The 25,263-nt window shown below is 54.9% G+C and overlaps 1 protein-coding gene across 1 annotated transcript in view; it reads right to left on the reverse strand.

Annotated features, from left to right (window-relative positions):
• The window catches only part of GGNBP2 (gametogenetin binding protein 2), a 79,422-nt gene extending 55,812 nt beyond the window's left edge, over positions 1-23,610 (reverse strand). Inside the window, exons 1-3 of the mRNA XM_069946061.1 lie at positions 23,557-23,610; positions 17,713-17,842; positions 11,820-11,887 (exon numbers count right to left, since the gene is read on the reverse strand). Of these exons, the coding sequence (XP_069802162.1) occupies positions 11,820-11,887; positions 17,713-17,842; positions 23,557-23,610 (252 nt within the window). The remainder of the gene's footprint in view (positions 1-11,819; positions 11,888-17,712; positions 17,843-23,556) is intronic.
• Positions 23,611-25,263: the final 1,653 nt, after the last annotated feature.

A 25,263-nucleotide genomic window follows, 5' to 3' on the forward strand; every position in this document is an offset into this window, starting at 1 on the left:
CCGCTCCTTCTAGGATTCCAGCGCTCCACTCCTTCTAGGATTCCAGTTGCTCCGCTCCCCGCCGCTCCTTCTAGGATTCGCAGCGCTCCGCTCCTTCTAGGATTCCAGCGCTCCGCTCCCCGCCGCTCCTTCTAGGATTCCAGCGCTCCGCTCCTTCTAGGATTCCAGCGCTCCGCTCCTTCTAGGATTCCAGCGCTCCGCTCCTTCTAGGATTGCCAGCGCTCCGCTCCTTCTAGGATTCCAGCGCTCCGCTCCTTCTAGTGATTCCAGCGCTCCGCTCCTTCTAGGATTCCAGCGCTCCGCTCCTTCTAGGATTCCAGCGCTCCGCTCCTTCTAGGGTTCCAGCGCTCCGCTCCTTCTAGATTCCAGCGCTCCACTCCCTTTCTAGGATTCCAGCGCTCCGCTCCCCGCCGCTCCTTCTAGGATTCCAGCGCTCCGCTCCCGCCGCTCCTTCTAGGATTCCAGCGCTCCGCTCCCCCGCCGCTCCTTCTAGGATTCCAGCGCTCCGCTCCCCGCCTCTCCTTCTAGGATTCCAGCGCTCTGCTCCCCGCCGCTCCCTCTAGGATTCCAGCGCTCCGCTCCCCGCCGCTCCTTCTAGGATTCCAGCGCTCCGCTCCCCGCCGCTCCTTCTAGGATTCCAGCGCTCCGCTCCCCGCCGCTCCTTCTAGGATTCCAGCTCTCCGCTCCTTCTAGGATTCCAGCGCTCCGCTCCCCGCCGCTCCTTCTAGGATTCCAGCGCTCCGCTCCCCGCCGCTCCTTCTAGGATTCCAGCGCTCCGCTCCCCGCCGCTCCTTCTAGGATTCCAGCGCTCCGCTCCTTCTAGGATTCCAGCGCTCCGCTCCTTCTAGGATTCCAGCGCTCCGCTCCCCTCCGCTCCTTCTAGGATTCCAGCGCTCCGCTCCCCTCCGCTCCTTCTAGGATTCCAGCGCTCCGCTCCCCGCCGCTCCTTCTAGGGTTTCCAGCGCTCCGCTCCCGCCGCTCCTTCTAGGATTCCAGCGCTCCGCTCCCCGCCGCTTCCTTCTAGGATTCCAGCGCTCCGCTCCCCGCCGCTCCTTCTAGGATTCCAGCGCTCCGCTCCTTCTAGGATTCCAGCGCTCCGCTCCTTCTAGGAATTCCAGCGCTCCGCTCCCCTCCGCTCCTTCTAGGATTCCAGCGCTCCGCTCCCCTCCGCTCCTTCTAGGATTCCAGCGCTCCGCTCCCCGCCGCTCCTTCTAGGGTTCCAGCGCTCCGCTCCCCGCCGCTCCTCTCTAGGATTCCAGCGCCTCCGCTCCTTCTAGGATTCCAGCGCTCCGCTCCCCGCCGCTCCTTCTAGGGTTCCAGCGCTCCGCTCCCCGCCGCTCCTTCTAGGATTCCAGCGCTCCGCTCCTTCTAGGATTCCAGCGCTCCGCTCCTTCTAGGATTCCAGCGCTCCGCTCCTTCTAGGATTCCAGCGCTCCGCTCCTTCTAGGGTTCCAGCGCTCCGCTCCTTCTAGGATTCCAGCGCTCCACTCCTTCTAGGAATTCCAGTTGCTCCGCTCCCCGCCGCTCCATTCTAGGATTCCAGCGCTCCGCTCCTTCTAGGATTCCAGCGCTCCGCTCCCCGCCGCCGCTCCTTCTAGGATTTCCAGCGCTCCGCTCCTTCTAGGATTCCAGCGCTCCGATCCTTCTAGGATTCCAGCGCTCCGCTCCTTCTAGGATGCCAGCGCTCCGCTCCTTCTAGGATTCCAGCGCTCCGCTCCTTCTAGATTCCAGCGCTCCGCTCCTTCATAGGATTCCAGCGCTCCGCTCATTCTAGGATTCCAGCGCTCCGCTCCTTCTAGGGTTCCAGCGCTCCGCTCCTTCTAGGATTCCGCGCTCCACTCCTTCTAGGATTCCAGCGCTCCGCTCCCCGCCGCTCCTTCTAGGATTCCAGCGCTGCCGCTCCCCGCCGCTCCTTCTAGGATTCCAGCGCTCCGCCTCCCCGCCGCTCCTTCTAGGATTCCAGCGCTCCGCTCCCCGCCTCTCCTTCTAGGATTCCAGCGCTCTGCTCCCCGCCGCTCCCTCTAGGATTCCAGCGCTCCGCTCCCCGCCGCTCCTTCTAGGATTCCAGCGCTCCGCTCCCCGCCGCTCCTTCTAGGATTCCAGCGCTCCGCTCCCCGCCGCTCCTTCTAGGATTCCAGCGCTCCGCTCCTTCTAGGATTCCAGCGCTCCGCTCCCCGCCGCTCCTTCTAGGGTTCCAGCGCTCCGCTCCCCGCCGCTCCTTCTAGGATTCCAGCGCTCCGCTCCTTCTAGGATTCCAGCGCTCCGCTCCTTCTAGGATTCCAGCGCTCCGCTCCTTCTAGGATTCCAGCGCTCCGCTCCTTCTAGGATTCCAGCGCTCCGCTCCTTCTAGGATTCCAGCGCTCCGCTCCTTCTAGGGTTCCAGCGCTCCGCTCCTTCTAGGATTCCAGCGCTCCACTCCTTCTAGGATTCCAGTGCTCCGCTCCCCGCCGCTCCCACTAGGATTCCAGCGCTCCGCTCCCCGCCGCTCCTTCTAGGATTCCAGCGCTCCGCTCCCCGCCGCTCCTTCTAGGATTCCAGCGCTCCGCTCCCCGCCGCTCCTTCTAGGATTCCAGCGCTCCGCTCCCCCGCCTCTCCTTCTAGGATTCCAGCGCTCCGCTCCCCGCCGCTCCCTCTAGGATTCCAGCGCTCCGCTCCCCGCCGCTCCTTCTAGGATTCCAGCGCTCCGCTCCCCGCCGCTCCTTCTAGGATTCCAGCGCTCCGCTCCCCGCCGCTCCTTCTAGGATTCCAGCGCTCCGCTCCCCGCCGCTCCTTCTAGGATTCCAGCGCTCCGCTCCCCGCCGCTCCTTCTAGGATTTCAGCGCTCCGCTCCTTCTAGGATTCCAGCGCTCCGCTCCCCGCCTCTCCTTCTAGGATTCCAGCGCTCCGCTCCCCGCCGCTCCTTCTAGGATTCCAGCGCTCCGCTACCCGCCGCTCCTTCTAGGATTCCAGCGCTCCGCTCCCCGCCGCTCCTTCTAGGATTCCAGCGCTCCGCTCCCCGCCGCTCCTTCTAGGATTCCAGCGCTCCGCTCCTTCTAGGATTCCAGCGCTCCGCTCCTTCGAGGATTCCAGCGCTCCGCTCCCCTCCGCTCCTTCTAGGATTCCAGCGCTCCGCTCCCCTCCGCTCCTTCTAGGATTCCAGCGCTCCGCTCCCCGCCGCTCCTTCTAGGGTTCCAGCGCTCCGCTCCCCGCCGCTCCTTCTAGGATTCCAGCGCTCCGCTCCTTCTAGGATTCCAGCGCTCCGCTCCCCGCCGCTCCTTCTAGGGTTCCAGCGCTCCGCTCCCCGCCGCTCCTTCTAGGATTCCAGCGCTCCGCTCCTTCTAGGATTCCAGCGCTCCGCTCCTTGTAGGATTCCAGCGCTCCGCTCCCCGCCGCTCCTTCTAGGATTCCAGCGCTCCGCTCCTTCTAGGATTCCAGCACTCCGCTCCCCGCCTCTCCCTCTAGTATTCCAGCGCTCCGCTCCCCGCCGCTCCTTCTAGGATTCCAGCGCTCCGCTCCCCGCCGCTCCTTCTAGGATTTCAGCGCTCCACTCCCCCGCCGCTCCTTCTAGGATTCCAGCGCTCCGCTCCCCGCCGCTTCTTCTAGGATTCCAGCGCTCCGCTCCTTCTAGGATTCCAGCGCTCCGCTCCCCGCCGCTCCTTCTAGGATTCCAGCGCTCCGCTCCCCGCCGCTCCTTCTAGGATTCCAGCGCTCCACTCCTTCTAGGATTCCAGCGCTCCGCTCCCCGCCTCTCCTTCTAGGATTCCAGCGCTCCGCTCCCCGCCTCTCCTTCTAGGATTCCAGCGCTCCGCTCCCCGCCGCTCCTACTAGGATTCCAGCGCTCCGCTCCCCGACGCTCCTTCTAGGATTCCAGCGCTCCGCTCCTTCTAGGATTCCAGCGCTCCGCTCCCCGCCTCTCCTTCTAGGATTCCAGCGCTCCGCTCCCCGCCGCTCCTACTAGGATTCCAGCGCTCCGCTCCCCGCTGCTCCTTCTAGGATTCCAGCGCTCCGCTCCTTCTAGGATTCCAGCGCTCCGCTCCCCGCCTCTCCTTCTAGGATTCCAGCGCTCTGCTCCCCGCCGCTCCTTCTAGGATTCCAGCGCTCCGCTCCTTCTAGGATTCCAGCACTGCGCTCCCCGCCTCTCCCTCTAGTATTCCAGCGCTCCGCTCCCCGCCGCTCCTTCTAGGATTCCAGCGCTCCGCTCCCCGCCGCTCCTTCTAGGATTTCAGCGCTCCACTCCCCGCCGCTCCTTCTAGGATTCCAGCGCTCCGCTCCCCGCCGCTTCTTCTAGGATTCCAGCGCTCCGCTCCCCACCGCTCCTTCTAGGATTCCAGCGCTCCGCTCCCCGCCGCTCCTTCTAGGATTCCAGCGCTCCGCTCCCCGCCGCTCCTTCTAGGATTCCAGCGCTCCGCTCCTTCTAGGATTCCAGCGCTCCGCTCCCCGCCTCTCCTTCTAGGATTCCAGCGCTCCGCTCCTTCTAGGATTCCAGCGCTCCGCTCCTTCTAGGATTCCAGCGCTCCGCTCCTTCTAGGGTTCCAGCGCTCCGCTCCTTCTAGGATTCCAGCGCTCCACTCCTTCTAGGATTCCAGTGCTCCGCTCCCCGCCGCTCCTTCTAGGATTCCAGCGCTCCGCTCCTTCTAGGATTCCAGCGCTCCGCTCCCCGCCGCTCCTTCTAGGATTCCAGCGCTCCGCTCCTTCTAGGATTCCAGCGCTCCGCTCCTTCTAGGATTCCAGCGCTCCGCTCCTTCTAGGATTCCAGCGCTCCGCTCCTTCTAGGATTCCAGCGCTCCGCTCCTTCTAGGATTCCAGTGCTCCGCTCCTTCTAGGATTCCAGCGCTCCGCTCCTTCTAGGATTCCAGCGCTCCGCTCCTTCTAGGGTTCCAGCGCTCCGCTCCTTCTAGGATTCCAGCGCTCCACTCCCCGCCGCTCCTTCTAGGATTCCAGCGCTCCGCTCCCCGCCGCTCCTTCTAGGATTCCAGCGCTCCGCTCCCCGCCGCTCCTTCTAGGATTCCAGCGCTCCGCTCCCCGCCTCTCCTTCTAGGATTCCAGCGCTCTGCTCCCCGCCGCTCCCTCTAGGATTCCAGCGCTCCGCTCCCCGCCGCTCCTTCTAGGATTCCAGCGCTCCGCTCCCCGCCGCTCCTTCTAGGATTCCAGCGCTCCGCTCCCCGCCGCTCCTTCTAGGATTCCAGCGCTCCGCTCCTTCTAGGATTCCAGCGCTCCGCTCCCCGCCGCTCCTTCTAGGATTCCAGCGCTCCGCTCCTTCTAGGATTCCAGCGCTCCGCTCCTTCTAGGATTCCAGCGCTCCGCTCCTTCTAGGATTCCAGCGCTCCGCTCCTTCTAGGATTCCAGCGCTCCGCTCCTTCTAGGATTCCAGCGCTCCGCTCCTTCTAGGGTTCCAGCGCTCCGCTCCTTCTAGGATTCCAGCGCTCCACTCCTTCTAGGATTCCAGCGCTCCGCTCCCCGCCGCTCCTTCTAGGATTCCAGCGCTCCGCTCCCCGCCGCTCCTTCTAGGATTCCAGCGCTCCGCTCCCCGCCGCTCCTTCTAGGATTCCAGCGCTCCGCTCCCCGCCGCTCCTTCTAGGATTCCAGCGCTCCGCTCCCCGCCTCTCCTTCTAGGATTCCAGCGCTCCGCTCCCCGCCGCTCCCTCTAGGATTCCAGCGCTCCGCTCCCCGCCGCTCCTTCTAGGATTCCAGCGCTCCGCTCCCCGCCGCTCCTTCTAGGATTCCAGCGCTCCGCTCCCCGCCGCTCCTTCTAGGATTCCAGCGCTCCGCTCCCCGCCGCTCCTTCTAGGATTCCAGCGCTCCGCTCCCCGCCGCTCCTTCTAGGATTTCAGCGCTCCGCTCCTTCTAGGATTCCAGCGCTCCGCTCCCCGCCTCTCCTTCTAGGATTCCAGCGCTCCGCTCCCCGCCGCTCCTTCTAGGATTCCAGCGCTCCGCTACCCGCCGCTCCTTCTAGGATTCCAGCGCTCCGCTCCCCCGCCTCTCCCTCTAGGATTCCAGCGCTCCGCTCCACGCCTCTCCCTCTAGGATTCCAGCGCTCCGCTCCCCGCCGCTCCTTCAAGGATTCCAGCGCTCCGCTCCCCGCCGCTCCTTCTAGGATTCCAGCGCTCCGCTCCTTCTAGGATTCCAGCGCTCCGCTCCTTGTAGGATTCCAGCGCTCCGCTCCCCGCCGCTCCTTCTAGGATTCCAGCGCTCCGCTCCTTCTAGGATTCCAGCACTCCGCTCCCCGCCTCTCCCTCTAGTATTCCAGCGCTCCGCTCCCCGCCGCTCCTTCTAGGATTCCAGCGCTCCGCTCCCCGCCGCTCCTTCTAGGATTCCAGCGCTCCGCTCCTTCTAGGATTCCAGCGCTCCGCTCCCCGCCGCTCCTTCTAGGTTTCCAGCGCTCCGCTCCTTCTAGGATTCCAGCGCTCCGCTCCTTCTAGGATTCCAGCGCTCCGCTCCTTCTAGGATTCCAGCGCTCCGCTCCTTCTAGGATTCCAGCGCTCCGCTCCTTCTAGGATTCCAGCGCTCCGCTCCTTCTAGGGTTCCAGCGCTCCGCTCCTTCTAGGATTCCAGCGCTCCACTCCTTCTAGGATTCCAGCGCTCCGCTCCCCGCCGCTCCTTCTAGGATTCCAGCGCTCCGCTCCCCCGCCGCTCCTTCTAGGATTCCAGCGCTCCGCTCCCCGCCGCTCCTTCTAGGATTCCAGCGCTCCGCTCCCCGCCGCTCCTTCTAGGATTCCAGCGCTCCGCTCCCCGCCTCTCCTTCTAGGATTCCAGCGCTCCGCTCCCCGCCGCTCCCTCTAGGATTCCAGCGCTCCGCTCCCCGCCGCTCCTTCTAGGATTCCAGCGCTCCGCTCCCCGCCGCTCCTTCTAGGATTCCAGCGCTCCGCTCCCCGCCGCTCCTTCTAGGATTCCAGCGCTCCGCTCCCCGCCGCTCCTTCTAGGATTCCAGCGCTCCGCTCCCCGCCGCTCCTTCTAGGATTTCAGCGCTCCGCTCCTTCTAGGATTCCAGCGCTCCGCTCCCCGCCTCTCCTTCTAGGATTCCAGCGCTCCGCTCCCCGCCGCTCCTTCTAGGATTCCAGCGCTCCGCTAGCCGCCGCTCCTTCTAGGATTCCAGCGCTCCGCTCCCCGCCTCTCCCTCTAGGATTCCAGCGCTCCGCTCCACGCCTCTCCCTCTAGGATTCCAGCGCTCCGCTCCCCGCCGCTCCTTCAAGGATTCCAGCGCTCCGCTCCCCGCCGCTCCTTCTAGGATTCCAGCGCTCCGCTCCTTCTAGGATTCCAGCGCTCCGCTCCTTGTAGGATTCCAGCGCTCCGCTCCCCGCCGCTCCTTCTAGGATTCCAGCGCTCCGCTCCTTCTAGGATTCCAGCACTCCGCTCCCCGCCTCTCCCTCTAGTATTCCAGCGCTTCGCTCCCCGCCGCTCCTTCTAGGATTCCAGCGCTCCGCTCCCCGCCGCTCCTTCTAGGATTTCAGCGCTCCACTCCCCGCCGCTCCTTCTAGGATTCCAGCGCTCCGCTCCCCGCCGCTTCTTCTAGGATTCCAGCGCTCCGCTCCCCACCGCTCCTTCTAGGATTTCAGCGCTCCGCTCCCCGCCGCTCCTTCTAGGATTCCAGCGCTCCGCTCCCCGCCGCTCCTTCTAGGATTCCAGCGCTCCGCTCCTTCTAGGATTCCAGCGCTCCGCTCCCCGCCTCTCCTTCTAGGATTCCAGCGCTCCGCTCCCCGCCTCTCCTTCTAAGATTCCAGCGCTCCGCTCCCCGCCGCTCCTACTAGGATTCCAGCGCTCCGCTCCCCGACGCTCCTTCTAGGATTCCAGCGCTCCGCTCCTTCTAGGATTCCAGCGCTCCGCTCCCCGCCTCTCCTTCTAGGATTCCAGCGCTCCGCTCCCCGCCGCTCCTACTAGGATTCCAGCGCTCCGCTCCCCGCCGCTCCTTCTAGGATTCCAGCGCTCCGCTCCTTCTAGGATTCCAGCGCTCCGCTCCCCGCCTCTCCTTCTAGGATTCCAGCGCTCTGCTCCCCGCCGCTCCTTCTAGGATTCCAGCGCTCCGCTCCTTCTAGGATTCCAGCACTGCGCTCCCCGCCTCTCCCTCTAGTATTCCAGCGCTCCGCTCCCCGCCGCTCCTTCTAGGATTCCAGCGCTCCGCTCCCCGCCGCTCCTTCTAGGATTTCAGCGCTCCACTCCCCGCCGCTCCTTCTAGGATTCCAGCGCTCCGCTCCCCGCCGCTTCTTCTAGGATTCCAGCGCTCCGCTCCCCACCGCTCCTTCTAGGATTCCAGCGCTCCGCTCCCCGCCGCTCCTTCTAGGATTCCAGCGCTCCGCTCCCCGCCGCTCCTTCTAGGATTCCAGCGCTCCGCTCCTTCTAGGATTCCAGTGCTCCGCTCCCCGCCTCTCCTTCTAGGATTCCAGCGCTCCGCTCCCCGCCTCTCCTTCTAGGATTCCAGCGCTCCGCTCCCCGCCGCTCCTACTAGGATTCCAGCGCTCCGCTCCCCGACGCTCCTTCTAGGATTCCAGCGCTCCGCTCCTTCTAGGATTCCAGCGCTCCGCTCCCCGCCTCTCCTTCTAGGATTCCAGCGCTCCGCTCCCCGCCGCTCCTACTAGGATTCCAGCGCTCCGCTCCCCGCTGCTCCTTCTAGGATTCCAGCGCTCCGCTCCTTCTAGGATTCCAGCGCTCCGCTCCCCGCCTCTCCTTCGAGGATTCCAGCGCTCGGCTCCCCGCCGCTCCTTCTAGGATTCCAGCGCTCCGCTCCTTCTAGGATTCCAGCACTGCGCTCCCCGCCTCTCCCTCTAGTATTCCAGCGCTCCGCTCCCCGCCGCTCCTTCTAGGATTCCAGCGCTCCGCTCCCCGCCGCTCCTTCTAGGATTTCAGCGCTCCACTCCCCGCCGCTCCTTCTAGGATTCCAGCGCTCCGCTCCCCGCCGCTTCTTCTAGGATTCCAGCGCTCCGCTCCCCACCGCTCCTTCTAGGATTCCAGCGCTCCGCTCCCCGCCGCTCCTTCTAGGATTCCAGCGCTCCGCTCCTTCTAGGATTCCAGCGCTCCGCTCCCCGCCTCTCCTTCTAGGATTCCAGCGCTCCGCTCCCCGCCTCTCCTTCTAGGATTCCAGCGCTCCGCTCCCCGCCGCTCCTACTAGGATTCCAGCGCTCCGCTCCCCGACGCTCCTTCTAGGATTCCAGCGCTCCGCTCCTTCTAGGATTCCAGCGCTCCGCTCCCCGCCTCTCCTTCTAGGATTCCAGCGCTCCGCTCCCCGCCGCTCCTACTAGGATTCCAGCGCTCCGCTCCCCGCTGCTCCTTCTAGGATTCCAGCGCTCCGCTCCTTCTAGGATTCCAGCGCTCCGCTCCCCGCCTCTCCTTCTAGGATTCCAGCGCTCTGCTCCCCGCCGCTCCTTCTAGGATTCCAGCGCTCCGCTCCCCGCCGCTCCTTCTAGGATTCCAGCGCTCCGCTCCCCGCCGCTCCTTCTAGGATTTCAGCGCTCCGCTCCCCGCCGCTCCTTCTAGGATTCCAGCGCTCCGCTCCCCGCCGCTCCTTCTAGGATTCCAGCGCTCCGCTCCCCGCCGCTCCTTCGAGGATTCCAGCGCTCCGCTCCCCGCCGCTCCTTCTAGGATTCCAGCGCTCCGCTCCCCGCCGCTCCTTCTAGGATTCCAGCGCTCTGCTCCCCGCCGCTCCTTCTAGGATTCCAGTGCTCCACTCCTTCTAGGATTCCAGCGCTCTGCTCCCCGCCGCTCCTTCTAGGATTCCAGCGCTCCACTCCTTCTACGATTCCAGCGCTCCGCTCCCCGCCGCTCCTTCTAGGATTCCAGCGCTCCGCTCCCCGCCGCTCCTTCTAGGATTGTAGCGCTCCGCTCCTTCTAGGATTCCAGCGCTCCGCTCCCCGCCGCTCCTTCTAGGATTCCAGCGCTCCGCTCCCCGCCGCTCCTTCTAGGATTCCAGCGCTCCGGTCCCCGCCGCTCCTAGGATTCCAGCGCTCCGCTCCCCGCCGCTCCTTCTAGGATTCCAGCGATCCGCTCCCCACCGCTCCTTCTAGGATTCCAGCGCTCCGCTCCCCGCCGCTCCTTCTAGGATTCCAGCGCTCCGGTCCCCGCCGCTCCTAGGATTCCAGCGCTCCGCTCCCCGCCGCTCCTTCTAGGATTCCAGCGCTCCGCTCCCCACTGCTCCTTCTAGGATTCCAGCGCTCCGCTCCTTCCAGGATTCCAGCGCTCCGCTCCCCGCCGCTCCTTCTAGGATTCCAGCACTCCGCTCCTTCTAGGATTCCAGCGCTCCGCTCCCCGCCGCTCCTTCTAGGATTCCAGCGCTCCGCTTCTTCTAGGATTCCAGCGCTCCGCTCCCCGCCGCTCCTTCTAGGATTCCAGCCCTCCGCTCCTTCTAGGATTCCAGCGCTCCGCTCCCCGCCGCTCCTTCTAGGATTCCAGCGCTCCGCTCCCCGCCGCTCCTTCCAGGATTCCAGCGCTCCGCTCCCCACCGCTCCTTCTAGGATTCCAGCGCTCCGCTCCTTCTAGGATTCCAGCGCTCCGCTCCCTGCCGCTCCTTCTAGGATTCCAGCGCTCTGCTCCCCGCCGCTCCTTCTAGGATTCCGGCGCTCCGCTCCCCGCCTCTCCTTCTAGGATTCCGGCGCTCCGCTCCTTCTAGGATTCCGGCGCTCCGCTCCCCGCCTCTCCTTCCCATTTCTCAGGATTGGATCCAGCTTTTCCCCAACACCCAGGGTGGAGCGGCAAGCTGCACTGACAGCCTAGCGGCTTGATGAGCGGAGCACAGATCCAACTACTTTGCTTTCCCTAAAGTGTCCCTGTCCTTATAACTTTCAAAATCTTAATCCACAGTATATGTGATATAAAGCAAGTCTGCAATATACATTCATTTTTCATGCTATAAAACAAAGCTGTACTTACCAGAAATCCAGGTCCAGTCTCCTGAAGGCAGCTATATAACAGCTATACTTACTGTATCCAGGTCCAGTCTCCTGAAGGCAGCTATATAACAGCTATACTTACCAGAAATCCAGGTCCAGTCTCCTGAAGGCAGCTATATAACAGCTATACTTACTGTATCCAGGTCCAGTCTCCTGAAAGCTGCTATATACCAGCTATACTTATTGTATCCAGGTCCAGCCTCCTGAAGGCAGCTATATAACAGCTATACTTACTGTATCCAGGTCCAGTCTCCTGGCTGCTTTATAACAGTTATACTTACTGTATCCAGGTCCAGTCTCCTGAAGGCTGCTATATAACAGCTATACTTACTGTATCCAGGTCCAGTCTCCTGGCTGCTATATAACAGTTATACTTACTGTATCCAGGTCCAGTCTCCTGAAGGCTGCTATATAATAGTTATACTTACTGTATCCAGGTCCAGTCTCCTGAAGGCAGCTATATAACAGCTATACTTACTGTATCCAGGTCCAGTGTCCTGAAGGCAGCTATATAACAGCTATACTTACTGTATCCAGACCCAGTCTCCTGACTGCTGTATACCAGCTATACTTACTGTATCCAGGTCCAGTCTCCTGACTGCTATATACCAGCTATACTTACTGTATCCATGTCCAGTCTCCTGAAGGCAGCTATATAACAGCTATACTTACTGTATCCAGGTCCAGTCTCCTGACTGCTATATAACAGCTATACTTACTGTATCCAGGTCCAGTCTCCTGACTGCTATATACCAGATATACTTACTGTATCCCGGTCCAGTCTCCTGAAGGCTGCTATATACCAGCTATACTTACTGTATCCAGGTCCAGTCTCCTGAAGGCAGCTATATAACAGCTATACTTACTGTATCCAGGCCCAGTCTCCTGAATGCTGCTATATAACAGCTATACTTACTGTATCCAGGTCCAGTCTCCTGAAGGCAGCTATATACCAGCTATACTTACTGTATCCAGGTCCAGTGTCCTGAAGGCAGATTTGCTGGTTGAGAAAAACAGAGTATACACAGGACTTCCTGTTTTTTGAGAAAAAAAAGAGTCAGAAAACAGGAAGTACCGTGTTCTCCATGATAACTATAAGATAAATAACGAATGTAAATTCCAAACTTGCTTTACATCACATCTGCTGCTGATTTAGATTTTGAAAGTAATAACAGGGAGACTTTAACCCCTTAACGACTGCAGGCGTATATTTACACCCTGCGGCCGCCTCGGGGAGTTAAGAGTGGAGCCGCGGGTATTAGCGGGCACGGTCCGATCGCTGTCCCCACTAATAAAGTAATCAGATGCAGCTGTCAAAGTTGACAGCTGCATCTGATTACTTAGTTCTGCCCATCCGTGGTGGTCTAGTGGGGTAGATTCCCCCCCCCCCCCCTCCAGGACATTGTCCCGGAGGAGCGATCCCCATGTCTTCGCTGATCCTGGCCCGGCACTCATGCTTTCGGCTGCAGCTGCCGAAAGCAATCAAATGCCTATCTCATTGATCTATGCTGCATATCTATGCAGCATAGATCAATGAGAGATCAGAGTGCTTATACTAGAAGTCCCCCAGGAGGAATAACCCTAACCCCAGGGGGGAATAATGCTGTTATCCTGTGCTCTATTCCCTCCTTATAACACTGTTATCCTTTGCTCTATTCCCTCTGTATAACGCTGTTATCCTGTGCTCTATTCCCTCTGTATAACACTGTTATCCTGTGCTCTATTCCCTCTGTATAACACTGTTATCCTTTGCTCTATTCCCTCCATATAATACTGTTATTCTGTGCTCTATTCCCTCTGTATACGCTGTTATCCTGTGCTCTATTCCCTCTGTATAACGCTGTTATCCTTTGCTCTATTCCCTCTGTATAACGCTGTTATCCTGTGCTCTATTCCCTCTGTATAACACTGTTATCCTGTGCTCTATTCCCTCTGTATAACACTGTTATCCTGTGCTCTATTCCCTCTGTATAACAATGTTATCCTGTGCTCTATTCCCCTCCATATAACACTGTTATCCTGTGCTCTATTCCCCTCTGTATAACACTGTTATCCTGTGCTCTATTCCCTCCTTATAACGCTGTTATCCTGTGCTCTATTCCCTCTGTATAACAATGTTATCCTGTGCTCTATTCCCCTCCTTATAACACTGTTATCCTGTGCTCTATTCTCTCTGTATAACGCTGTTATCCTGTGCTCTATTTCCTCCTTATAACACTGTTATCCTGTGCTCTATTCCCCTCTGTATAACGCTGTTTTCCTTTGCTCTATTCCCTCTATATAACACTGTTATCCTGTGCTCTATTCCCTCTGTATAACGCTGTTATCCTTTCCTCTGTTCCCTCTGTATAACACTGTTATCCTGTGCTCTATTCCCTCTGTATAACGCTTTTATCCTGTGCTCTATTCCCTCTGTATAACGCTGTTATCCTGTGCTCTATTTCCTCCTTATAACACTGTTATCCTGTGCTCTATTCCCCTCTGTATAACGCTGTTATCCTTTGCTCTATTCCCTCTGTATAACACTGTTATCCTGTGCTCTATTCCCTCTGTATAACGCTTTTATCCTGTGCTCTATTCCCTCTGTATAACGCTGTTATCCTTTGCTCTATTCCCTCTGTATAACGCTTTTATCCTGTGCTCTATTCCCTCTGTATAACGCTGTTATCCTGTGCTCTATTCCCTCTGTATAACGCTGTTATCCTGTGCTCTATTTCCTCCTTATAACACTGTTATCCTGTGCTCTATTCCCCTCTGTATAACGCTGTTATCCTGTGCTCTATTCCCTCTGTATAACACTGTTATCCTGTGCTCTATTCCCTCTGTATAATGCTGTTATCCTTTGCTCTATTCCCTCTGTATAACGCTGTTATCCTTTGCTCTATTCCCTCTGTATAACGCTGTTATCCTTTGCTCTATTCCCTCTGTATAACGCTGTTATCCTGTGCTCTATTCCCCTCCATATAACGCTGTTATCCTTTGCTCTATTCCCTCTATATAACACTGTTATCCTGTGCTCTATTCCCTCCATATAACACTGTTATCCTGTGCTCTATTCCCTCCATATAACACTGTTATCCTTTGCTCTATTCCCTCTGTATAACACTGTTATCCTTTGCTCTATTCCCCTCTGTATAACGCTGTTATCCTGTGCTCTATTCCCTCTGTATAACACTGTTATCCTGTGCTCTATTCCCCTCTGTATAATGCTGTTATCCTTTGCTCTATTCCCTCTGTATAACACTGTTATCCTTTGCTCTATTCCCCTCCTTATAACACTGTTATCCTGTGCTCTATTCCCTCTGTATAACACTGTTATCCTGTGCTCTATTTACTCTGTATAACACTGTTATCCTGTGCTCTATTCCCTCTGTATAACACTGTTATCCTTTGCTCTATTCCCCTCTGTATAACGCTGTTATCCTGTGCTCTATTCCCTCTGTATAACACTGTTATCCTGTGCTCTATTCCCCTCTGTATAATGCTGTTATCCTTTGCTCTATTCCCTCTGTATAACGCTGTTATCCTTTGCTCTATTCCCCTCTGTATAACACTGTTATCCTGTGCTCTATTCCCTCTGTATAACACTGTTATCCTTTGCTCTATTCCCTCCTTATAACGCTGTTATCCTGTGCTCTATTCCCTCCATATAACGCTGTTATCCTGTGCTCTATTCTCTCCTTATAACGCTGTTATCCTTTGCTCTATTCCCTCTGTATAACACTGTTATCCTGTGCTCTATTCCCTCTGTATAACGCTGTTATCCTTTGCTCTATTCCCTCTGTATAACACTGTTATCCTTTGCTCTATTCCCTCTGTATAACACTGTTACCCTGTGCTCTATTCCCCTCCATATAACACTGTTATCCTTTGCTCTATTCCCCTCCTTATAACGCTGTTATCCTGTGCTCTATTCCCTCTGTATAACGCTGTTATCCTGTGCTCTATTCCCTCTGTATAACACTGTTATCCTTTGCTCTATTCCCTCTGTATAACACTGTTATCCTGTGCTCTATTCCCTCTGTATAACGCTGTTATCCTGTGCTCTATTCCCTCTGTATAACACTGTTATCCTGTGCTCTATTCCCTCTATATAACGCTGTTATCCTGTGCTCTATTCCCTCTGTATAACGCTGTTATCCTTTGCTCTATTCCCCTCCTTATACCGCTGTTATCCTTTGCTCTATTCCCTCTGTATAACGCTGTTATCCTTTGCTCTATTCCCTCTGTATAACGCTGTTATCCTGTGCTCTATTCCCTCCATATAACGCTGTTATCCTTTGCTCTATTCCCTCCTTATAACGCTGTTATCCTGTGCTCTATTCCCTCTGTATAACACTGTTATCCTGTGCTCTATTCCCTCTGTATAACACTGTTATCCTTTGCTCTATTCCCTCTGTATAACACTGTTATCCTGTGCTCTATTCCCTCTGTATAACGCTGTTATCCTTTGCTCTATTCCCTCTGTATAACGCTGTTATCCTGTGCTCTATTCCCTCCGTATAACGTTGTTATCCTTTGCTCTATTCCCTCTGTATAACGCTGTTATCCTTTGCTCTATTCCCTCTGTATAACGCTGTTATCCTTTGCTCTATTCCCTCTGTATAATGCTGTTATCCTGTGCTCTATTCCCTCTGTATAACGCTGTTATCCTGTGCTCTATTCCCTCTGTATAACGCTGTTATCCTTTGCTCTATTCCCTCTGTATAATGCTGTTATCCTTTGCTCTATTCCCTCTGTATAACACTGTTATCCTTTGCTCTATTCCCTCTGTATAACACTGTTATCCTTTGCTCTATTCCCTCTGTATAACACTGTTATCCTTTGCTCTATTCCCTCTGTATAACACTGTTATCCTTTGCTCTATTCCCTCTGTATAACACTGTTATCCTTTGCTCTATTCCCTCTGTATAACACTGTTATCCTTTGCTCTATTCCCTCTGTATAACACTGTTATCCTGTGCTCTATTCCCTCCTTATAACGCTGTTATCCTTTGCTCTATTCCCTCCTTATAACGCTGTTATTAGTGATGAGCAAGTACTAAAATGCTCGGGTGCTCATTACCCGAGACGAATATGCCCCGATACTCGAGTGCTCGTTTCTAGTAACAAAACCCATTGAAGTCAACGGGAGACTCAAGCATTTTTTGAGGGGACTAAAGTGGGGTAGAGAGAAGGTTGTGTGAAAACCGGTCAACCTCAGAAAACGATGGAAACATAACGGAATCGCACAGGAAACAGCAGGGGCAGCATGTATGCATGCCTCTGAGGCTGCCTAATGGCACCATTATGCCTAATTCTGTGCAACAGCCTGGTTAAAACAGAGGTAGGCATAGGGACCACCCAAAAACTCAGCCTGACACAGCAAGGCAGTGAGAACATAGGGAACCATTCAAACAGAGGAAGCATATGATGAACCACCCAAAAACTTTGCCTGACACAGCATAGCAGTGAGGACACAAAGAACCATTAAAAACAGAGGTAGCATATGAACCACCCCAAAAATTTAGCCTGACACTGCATGGGGGTGAGGACAGAGTGACCAAGGTAGAAGCGTTAGCCAGTGAGCCTCCCAAAAATTAGGCCAGACACAGCATCGCAGCGAGCACACACCTATTAAAAGTGAATGAGGAAGCAAGTGAGACACCCAAAAAATTGGAGTGAGGCCAGGGGCTGGGATTTATAGTGGACACGAACCTAGGTGCTGACAGCTAACTAGCTAGGCTAGCTGTCAGTCACTAGCAAGGGTACACCTGATGCCGATCAACCAGGGGTGGTGAGGCCCTGGCCGTGGCTATAAAAAAAAAAAAAAAAAAGATAACACAGCTGGCTGGTTGCCGGGGATCGGCGGGCCCCCAGCAACCAGTCCCGATCCTCTGCAGACGTAGTGTGACCTCAGAGCATGGCAGTGAGGACACAGAGAACCATTAAAGTGAGTGAGGTAGCAAGTGAGCCTCCCAATAATTAGGCCAGACCCTGCATGGCGGAAGAAGACTTGGCTGTTGGCTGAGAATTGGGGGAAGAGGAGGAGGAGAGGAGATACCAAGAATCTTTATGTTGAGCCTCTTTCCCCGGGTGGACAGTTGAATTCAGGTGAAATCCAGGCTTTGTTCATTTTTATAAACGTCAGCGCTGTCAGTTGACAGGTGGATGCGCTCATCAGTGATGATGGCACCAGCTGCACTGAAGACCCGCTCTGACAACACGCTAGCGGCAGGGCAGGCCAGCACTTCCAAGGCGTAAAGCGCCAGTTGGGGCCATGTATCCAGCTTTGAAACCCAGTAGTTGTATGTAGCAGAGTGATCGGGAAGGATGGTGGTATGGTCAGCAAGGTACTCCCTCACCATCTTTCTGAAGGCTTCCCCCCTACTCTGTCTAGACTGGGGACAGGTGACAGTCTTGCTGGGCTGCCATGAAACTGTCAAAGGCCTTGGAGAGTGTTCCCCTGCCCCTTGACAAGCTGCCTGCTCCACCGCTCCTCTCCCCCGCTCTTTGGCCCACAGAACGACGTCCTCTGGCGCTAGTGGTGTCAGATGGGAAGTACATTTTCAGCTTCTGCACCAGGGCCTGTTGATATTGATTCCCTCTCATACTGCGTTCCTTGGCAGGAAAGAGAGTGGAAAAGTTCTGTTTGTACCGAGGGTCCAGGAGGGTGAACGCCCAGTAATCGGTGTTTTCCCCAAAAAATATTTAACCCGATGGTCACGGGAAAGACAGCATAACATAAAGTCAGCCATGTGCGCCAGGGTCCCAACACGCAAGAACTCCCTCTCCTCACTAGCCTCAATTTCCTCCTCCTCCACCAATTCCTCCTCTTCAGGCCATACACGCTCAACAGCTAAGGATTGAGCATGGGTACCCTCTTCAGTGGTGGCGGCAGTCTGCTCCTCTTCCTCCTCTTCTTCATCCTCCTCATCCTCTACTCGGTGGTGAGAAACAGACGTCAGGGTGGTCTGGCTATCTAGCGGCGGATGTTCTTCACCCGTCTCCTGAGACGAAGGCAAAGTGTCAGACTTCAGGCAGAGCAGGGAGGATTAAAGCAGACACAGCAGCGGGATGGTGAGGCTGATGATCTCTGGTCAGGCTCTGTGTTGCTGGTAAACCCTGGCTACCATCTGGAAGGTGGAATTCCACCGCATGGGCACGTCGCACAGCAGTCGGTGAGCCGGCAGTTGCAAGCGCCTTTGCACTGCCCTAAGGGTGTCAGCATCCGTGGTTGACTTGCGGAAATGCACACAGATGCGCAGCACCTTGGTGAGCAAGTCAGCCAAATTGGGCTAGGTCTTAAAGGGAATGTGTCGCAAAGTTAAAAAAATTTTTTGAAAGTGTTAAAACTGAATTTGTTATTTTTTTTTGTTAATTTATAAGTGGTTTTCATTTTTTTTTACATCTAAGGAAATATGAAAAATTAACAATCTAATTTTCCATATTTCCCAGTGATGACCACCAGGGGGAGCTCCACCAGGAAACTGCTGGTAAAAGCAGCCTGAAAGTCGGCTGCTGAAAAAAAGAGGCTGTCTCTGCTCAACTGCTGTGACATCATCACCTCCCTCCTCTTTTCACAGGGGAAACAAAGAGGGGAAAGGTGCTATTATGTGTACTGCTGGGCAGCGCCATTTTGTTGTTGTCTGCACAGCAGTACACATATACAAGTGTGTCCCTAGCCTTTCATAATAAACCTCAACTGCTGCAGAACCTCCTAATACACCTTAACCTGCTGCAGAACCTCAGACAGCTCGCCTGCTCACACTCATCTCCCAAACTTCTCACCGCCCATCCCCCGCATGCACATAGTATTGTTGTTACACTCATACAGACAGCTCATGTCATACATTTCCACATGTAGAGGGTATGTAATACAGGAGAGTACAGGCTATTGCTCTCTGGTGTCAGCAGTGTCACACGTTACAAGGGTAGAGGAGGTGTGTGTGTGTGTGTGTGTTTGTGTGTATGTATATATATATATATATATATATTATACTTTCGTGTATGTGTGTGTGTGTGTGTGTGTATATATATATATATATATATATATATATATATATACACACACACCTCTGTGTAACGTGTGACACTGCTGACACCAGAGAGCAATAGCCTGTACTTTCCTGTATGTGTGTATATATACACAGAGGTGTGTATATATATATGGTAAGGTAACACTGTATGTGTATATATATATATATATATATATATATATATATATATATATATATATATATATATATATATATACACATACAGTGTTACCTTGGTTTAATAGTAACTTGGTTTAAGAGCGTTTTGGTTTAAGAGCTCACAGTTTTTAAAAATAGTGACTTGGTGTAAGAGCATTGCTTTGGTGTAAGAGCTCCCTGTACTGGGTGGGAGGGGGAGTGGGGGAAGGGCATGGTCTGCATAGCGGGGTCTACAGCCCAGTACTCTGACCCAGGAAGTCTCCCTCACCCTCCATCATAGCAGATCCCCTTCAGGCTGGGGCTTACATCAGGGGACAGGACTGTGGAGGTAATCTCTCCATAGCTGTAACCCCTCTCTCCCCGGACAGAGAGCGCTGCATGTATGTGCCCACATCTGTCCTGCTCATTCCTTCCTGCTCCCTGCAGTCTCTGTCCGCCCTTGTGTTTCCCATCCTCTCCATTACTGTACAGTAACTTATAATATCACAGATTCTGCTGTTTCTGAATGTTTGTTTCATTAGATTTACCTGTTATTCACAATAATAAATCATTATTTGGGGAGTTTGGAACCAATTGTCTGCATTTCTATGATTTATTATGGGAAATTTTGCTTTGGTTTAAGAGCGGATTTGGATTACAAGCGCGGCCCCGGAACGAATTATGCTCATAATCCAAGGCACCACTGTGTATATATATATATATATATATATATATATATATATATATATATATACACACACACACACATACAGGAAAGTACAGGCTGTTGCTCTCTGGTGTCAGCAGTGTCACACGTTACATGGGTAGAGTAGGTGTGTGGTGTGTGTTTGTGTATATATACACACCTCCTCTACCCATGTAACGTGTGACACTGCTGACACCAGAGAGCAACAGCCTGTACTTTCCTGTATGTGTGTGTGTATATATATATATATATATATATATATATATATATATATATATATATATATATATATACACATACACACACACACACGAGAGTACAGGCTATTGCTGTGACAGGGGGGTAGAGGCTGGGGTGACAGGGGGGTAGAGGCTGGGGTGACAGGGGGGGTAGAGGCTGGGGTGACAGGGGGTAGAGGCTGGGGTGACAGGGGGGTAGAGGCTGGGGTGCGAGGCTGGGGTGACAGGGGGGTAGAGGCTGGGGTGCGAGGCTGGGGTGACAGGGGGGTAGAGGCTGGGGTGACAGGGGGGTAGAGGCTGGGGTGACAGGGGGTAGAGGCTGGGGTGACAGGGGGGTAGAGGCTGGGGTGCGAGGCTAGGAGAGGCTGTGGTGACAAGGGGGTAGAGGCTGGGGTGACAGGGGGGTAGAGGCTGGGGTGACAGGGGGGTAGAGGCTGGGGTGCGAGGCTAGGAGAGGCTGTGGTGACAGGGGGGTAGAGGCTGGGGTGACAGGGGGGTAGAGGCTGGGGTGACAGGGGGGTAGAGGCTGGGGTGACAGGGGGTAGAGGCTGGGGTGCGAGGCTAGGAGAGGCTGTGGTGACAGGGGGGTAGAGGCTGGCGTGACAGGGGGGTAGAGGCTGGGGTGACAGGGGGTAGAGGCTGGGGTGCGAGGCTAGGAGAGGCTGTGGTGACAGGGGGGTAGAGGCTGGCGTGACAGGGGGGTAGAGGCTGGGGTGCGAGGCTGGGGTGACAGAGATGAGAGGCTGAGGGAGCAGCTGATGTAGCATGGGGAGCAGTGGGGGGCACAGGGAGAGGCCGCGGTAGAGGCAGGCTGTAATACACCGGCCCTGAAGCTCAGTATGGGGCCGCGGTGAGTACAGCTACAGGTACAGTACAGCGCTGCGGTGAGCTTCATGCACGGACAGGCTGTAATACACTGAAGCTCACAGCTGCAGACTCTTGGTGCCCGGACTTCTCTCCTGCTCAGTAGCGCCGTGATGTCACATGTCCGGGCACCGAGAGCCGGCAGCTGTGAGCTTCCGGGACAGTGTATTACAGCCTGTCCGTGCATGAAGCTTACCGCGGCGCTGTACTGTACTGGGGGGGGAACTGTTAGTGGGGGGAGTTGCCCAGTTCGACACTGTGTGTGGGGAGGGGAGAGACCTACACACACAGTTCTGCCAACTCACTGTGCGGTCTCTCTCCTCCCCCGTTCTCGTGCCTCTAGCTGGCGAGGTCCTTCAAGAAAATGGCGCTGCCACCCCGCCCCTTGTAATTCAGCTGTGTACTGCGCATGTCCATGCACATGCGCAGTACACAGTGACGGAGCCTCCAGTGTAAGTGAACCAGACGGACTCCGTCGGTTCACTTCAATGTTAAGGAGGTGCCGTATAGTGTCTGTGTGTGTGTCGTGAAATGACGTCACACACAGACACTATAAACATGGCAGCCCCCTGTGCAAACATTAATTTGATAAAAACACCCAAGCCTTATGTAAAAAAAAAAAAAAAAAATACAACACACTTATTTTTTCTTATCACCTTTTATTAAAAAAATTTTCAAAAATGTGACACTGTCCCTTTAAGGAACCGCTGCACCACTAGGTTGAACAGATGGGCCAGGCATGGTACATGTGTGAGGCTGCCGAGTTGCAGAGCCGCCACCAGGTTTCGCCCGTTGTCTCACACAACCATGCCTGGCTTGAGGCTCTGTGGCGCGAGCCAAAAATCTGACTGCGCCGTGACGCCCTGCAACAGCTCCTGGGCCGTGTGCCTCTTGTCGCCTAAGCTCAGCAGTTTCAACACCGCCTGTTGGCGCTTACCCACCGCACTGCTGATACTACGAGATGGAGGCGACGTGCTCGTGGAGGGTAATAGAGAGGAGGAAGAAGAGGAGGAGAAAGAGGTATACAAATCATGAGAGACTGCGACCGAGGTAGGCCCAGTAATCCTCAGTGTGGGCAGCACATGAGCGGAACCAGGGTCAGACTCTGTCCCAGCCTCCACCAAGTTGAACCAATGTGCCGTCAGGAAGATATAGTGTCCCTGCCCGCCAGCACTTGTTCACGTGTCCGTGGTTAGGTGGACCTTGTTACTGACCGCGTTGGTCATGGCACGGATGATGTTATCCGACACGTGCTGGTATAGGGCTGGGACGGCACACCGTGAAAAGTAGTGGCGGCTGGGGACAAAGTACCGAGGGACAGCCATCTGCACTGTGAGACTGCGGAGACTCTTGGAGCAAGGCCTGGTCTCATGGAGGGCAGCAAAGAAGCCACTTCTCTCCAGAAAAAAACATCCGGGGCAGACTTATATTCTGCAAAAGGTCAAGGGAGTGGACTGCTGAGGACTGGGGGAAAGGTCCAGGGAGCGGACTGCTGAGGACTGGGGGAAAGGTCCAGGGAGCGGACTGCTGAGGACTGGGGGAAAGGTCCAGGGAGCGGACTGCTGAGGACTGGGGGAAAGGTCCAGGGAGCGGACTGCTGAGGACTGGGGGAAAGGTCCAGGGAGCGGACTGCTGAGGACTGGGGGAAAGGTACAGGGAGAGGACTGCTGAGGACTGGGGGAAAGGTCCAGGGAGTGGACTGCTGAGGACTGGGGGAAAGGCCCAGGGAGTGGACTGCTGAGGACTGGGGGAAAGGTCCAGGGAGCGGACTGCTGAGGACTGGGGGAAAGGTGCAGGGAGCGGACTGCTGAGGACTGGGGGAAAGGTCCAGGGAGTGGACTGCTGAGGACTGGGGGAAAGGTCCAGGGAGTGGACTGCTGAGGACTGGGGGAAAGGTCCAGGGAGTGGACTGCTGAGGACTGGGGGAAAGGTACAGGGAGTGGACTGCTGAGGACTGGGGGAAAGGTGCAGGGAGCGGACTGCTGAGGACTGGGGGAAAGGTCCAGGGAGTGGACTGCTGAGGACTGGGGGAAAGGTCCAGGGAGTGGACTGCTGAGGACTGGGGGAAAGTCATTGTCTCTGATGAATCCCCTTTCCGATTGTTTAGGACATCTGGAAAACAGCTTATTGGGAGAAGACGATGTGAGCGCTACCACCAGTCTTGTCTCATGCCAACTGTAACCGGCATCCTGAAACCATTCATGTGTGGGGTTGCTTCTCGGCCAAGGGAATCGGCTCTCTCTCAGTCTCACGGCCTAAAAACACGGCCATGAATAAAGAATGGGACCAGAATGTCCTCCAAGAGCAACTTCTCCCAACCGTCCAAGAGCAGTTTGGCCACCAACAATGCCTTTTTCAGCATGATGGAGCACCTTGCCATAAAGCAAAGGTGATAACTAAATGGATCAGGGAACAAAACATAGAGATTTTGGGTCCATGGCCTGGAAACTCCCCAGATCTTAACCCCTTAGGGACCGCCGATACGGCTTTTTACGGCGGTCACTAAGGGTCCTTATTCTGCTGCCATCAGCTTTTTACGGCGATGGCAGAGAATAAAGCTGCGGGGCCAGGACAGCCCCCACCCCATCCCCCCAGCTACCGGAGGTCCGTCCCGCCCCCCCCCCCCCCCCCCTACCGACGATCACCGCTATTAACGTTATAGTGGCGGCCGTCGGTAAAGGAGATTACCGGTGCTGCCGCTGCTTTTCACCTCCCCCCCTTCTTCCCCATATACTCACCTGATCCTGGAGCTCCGTCCTCCTCGACGTCCTGGCTGGTTGTGAAGTGCGCATGCGCTTCACAACCAGCCAACTCTGAAAATTTAAAGTGACAGAGACCAATTTGGTCTCTGACACTGAACTATGATTACTGAGATAGAAAATATCACAGTAATCATAGTAATACAGTGAAAATGAATGTATAAAGTACAAAAAGTGACAAACATACAAAAAAATAAAACACACACTTTTTATTATAGTAATAATTGCAGTTTACTCCCAAATTACCCCTAACCCCCCCCCAGATTACCCGTAACCACCGCACGTTGCCCGTAACCACCGCAAATTGCCAGTGACCCCCTCCCGATTGCCCGTAACCACCCCAAATTACATGTACCCACCCCAGATTACCTATAAGCACTTCAGTTTATCAGTAACAATCCCAGATTGTCTGTAACCCTTCCAGGTTGCCGTAACCACAGCAGGTTGCCCGTAACCACCCCAGGTTGCCGTAACCACAGCAGGTTGCCCGTAACCACCCCACATTGCCCATAACCACCCCACGTTGCCCGTAACCACCGCAGATTGTCTGTAAGCACTGCAGGTTGCCCGTAACCACCCCAGGTTGTCCGTAACCACAATAGGTTGCCCGTGACCACCCCATGTTGTCCGTAACCACCCCAGATTACCTGTAACCACCTTAGGTTGCCCAGAACCACCCCAGACTGTCCGTAACCACCCCACATTACCTGTAATCTCATTTTTTTTATTTTATTTTAGTAACTGCGCTATTCTAATAACCATTACTAGCTGCGGTTTTGCTCCAGTAAATTGGTGCTCCTTCCCTTCTGAGCCCTGCTGTGTGCCCATACAGTGGTTTATGCCCACATATGGGGTACCGTTGTACTCAGGAGAACCTGAGTTACAGATTTTGGGGTACATTTTTTATCCTGTTCCTTGTGAAATTTAGAAATTTCAAACTAAACCAACATATTATTGGAAAAATTCGAGTTTTTCATTTTTACTGTCTACTTTTGAATACTTTCCTCTAATACCTGTGGGGTAAAAATGGTCACCACACCCCAAGATGAATACTTTGAGGGGTGCACTTTCCAAAATGGAGTGACTTATTGGGAGATTTTACTCCGCTGGCACTACAGGGGCGCTGCAAACGCACCTGGCGCTCGGAAACTTCTTCAGCAAAATCTGCATTGAAAAAGCTAATTGGCGCTCCTTCCCTTCTGAGCCCTCCTGTGTGCCCATACAATGGTTTATGCCCACATATGGGGTACCGTTGTACTCAGGAGAACCTGCATTACAAATTTTTGGGGTGCTTTTTCTTTCATTTTCCTTTTGAAAATGAGAAACTTTAATCTAAACCTATATATTATTGGAAAATTTTAATTTTCCATTTTTTTTACGGCCTAATTGTGAATACTTTCCTCCAGCCCCTGTAGGGTTAAAATGCTCATTATACCCCTAGATTAATTCTTTAAGGTGTGTAGTTTCCAAAATGGGGTCACTTATGGGGGTTTTCAGGATACCAGACTTCTAAATGCATTTAAAAAAAGAACTGGTCCCTAAAAAAAATCAGTTTCACGAAAATGTGATAATTTGCTGATGAATTTCTAAGCCCCATAACACCCTAAAAAAGTAAAATATGTTTACCAAATTATGCCAGAATAAAGAGGACATATTGGTAATGTGACTTAGTAACTAATTTATGTG

The sequence above is a fragment of the Dendropsophus ebraccatus genome, chromosome 11 (assembly GCF_027789765.1).
Source record: "Dendropsophus ebraccatus isolate aDenEbr1 chromosome 11, aDenEbr1.pat, whole genome shotgun sequence".
NCBI classification, from domain to species: domain Eukaryota; kingdom Metazoa; phylum Chordata; class Amphibia; order Anura; family Hylidae; genus Dendropsophus; species Dendropsophus ebraccatus.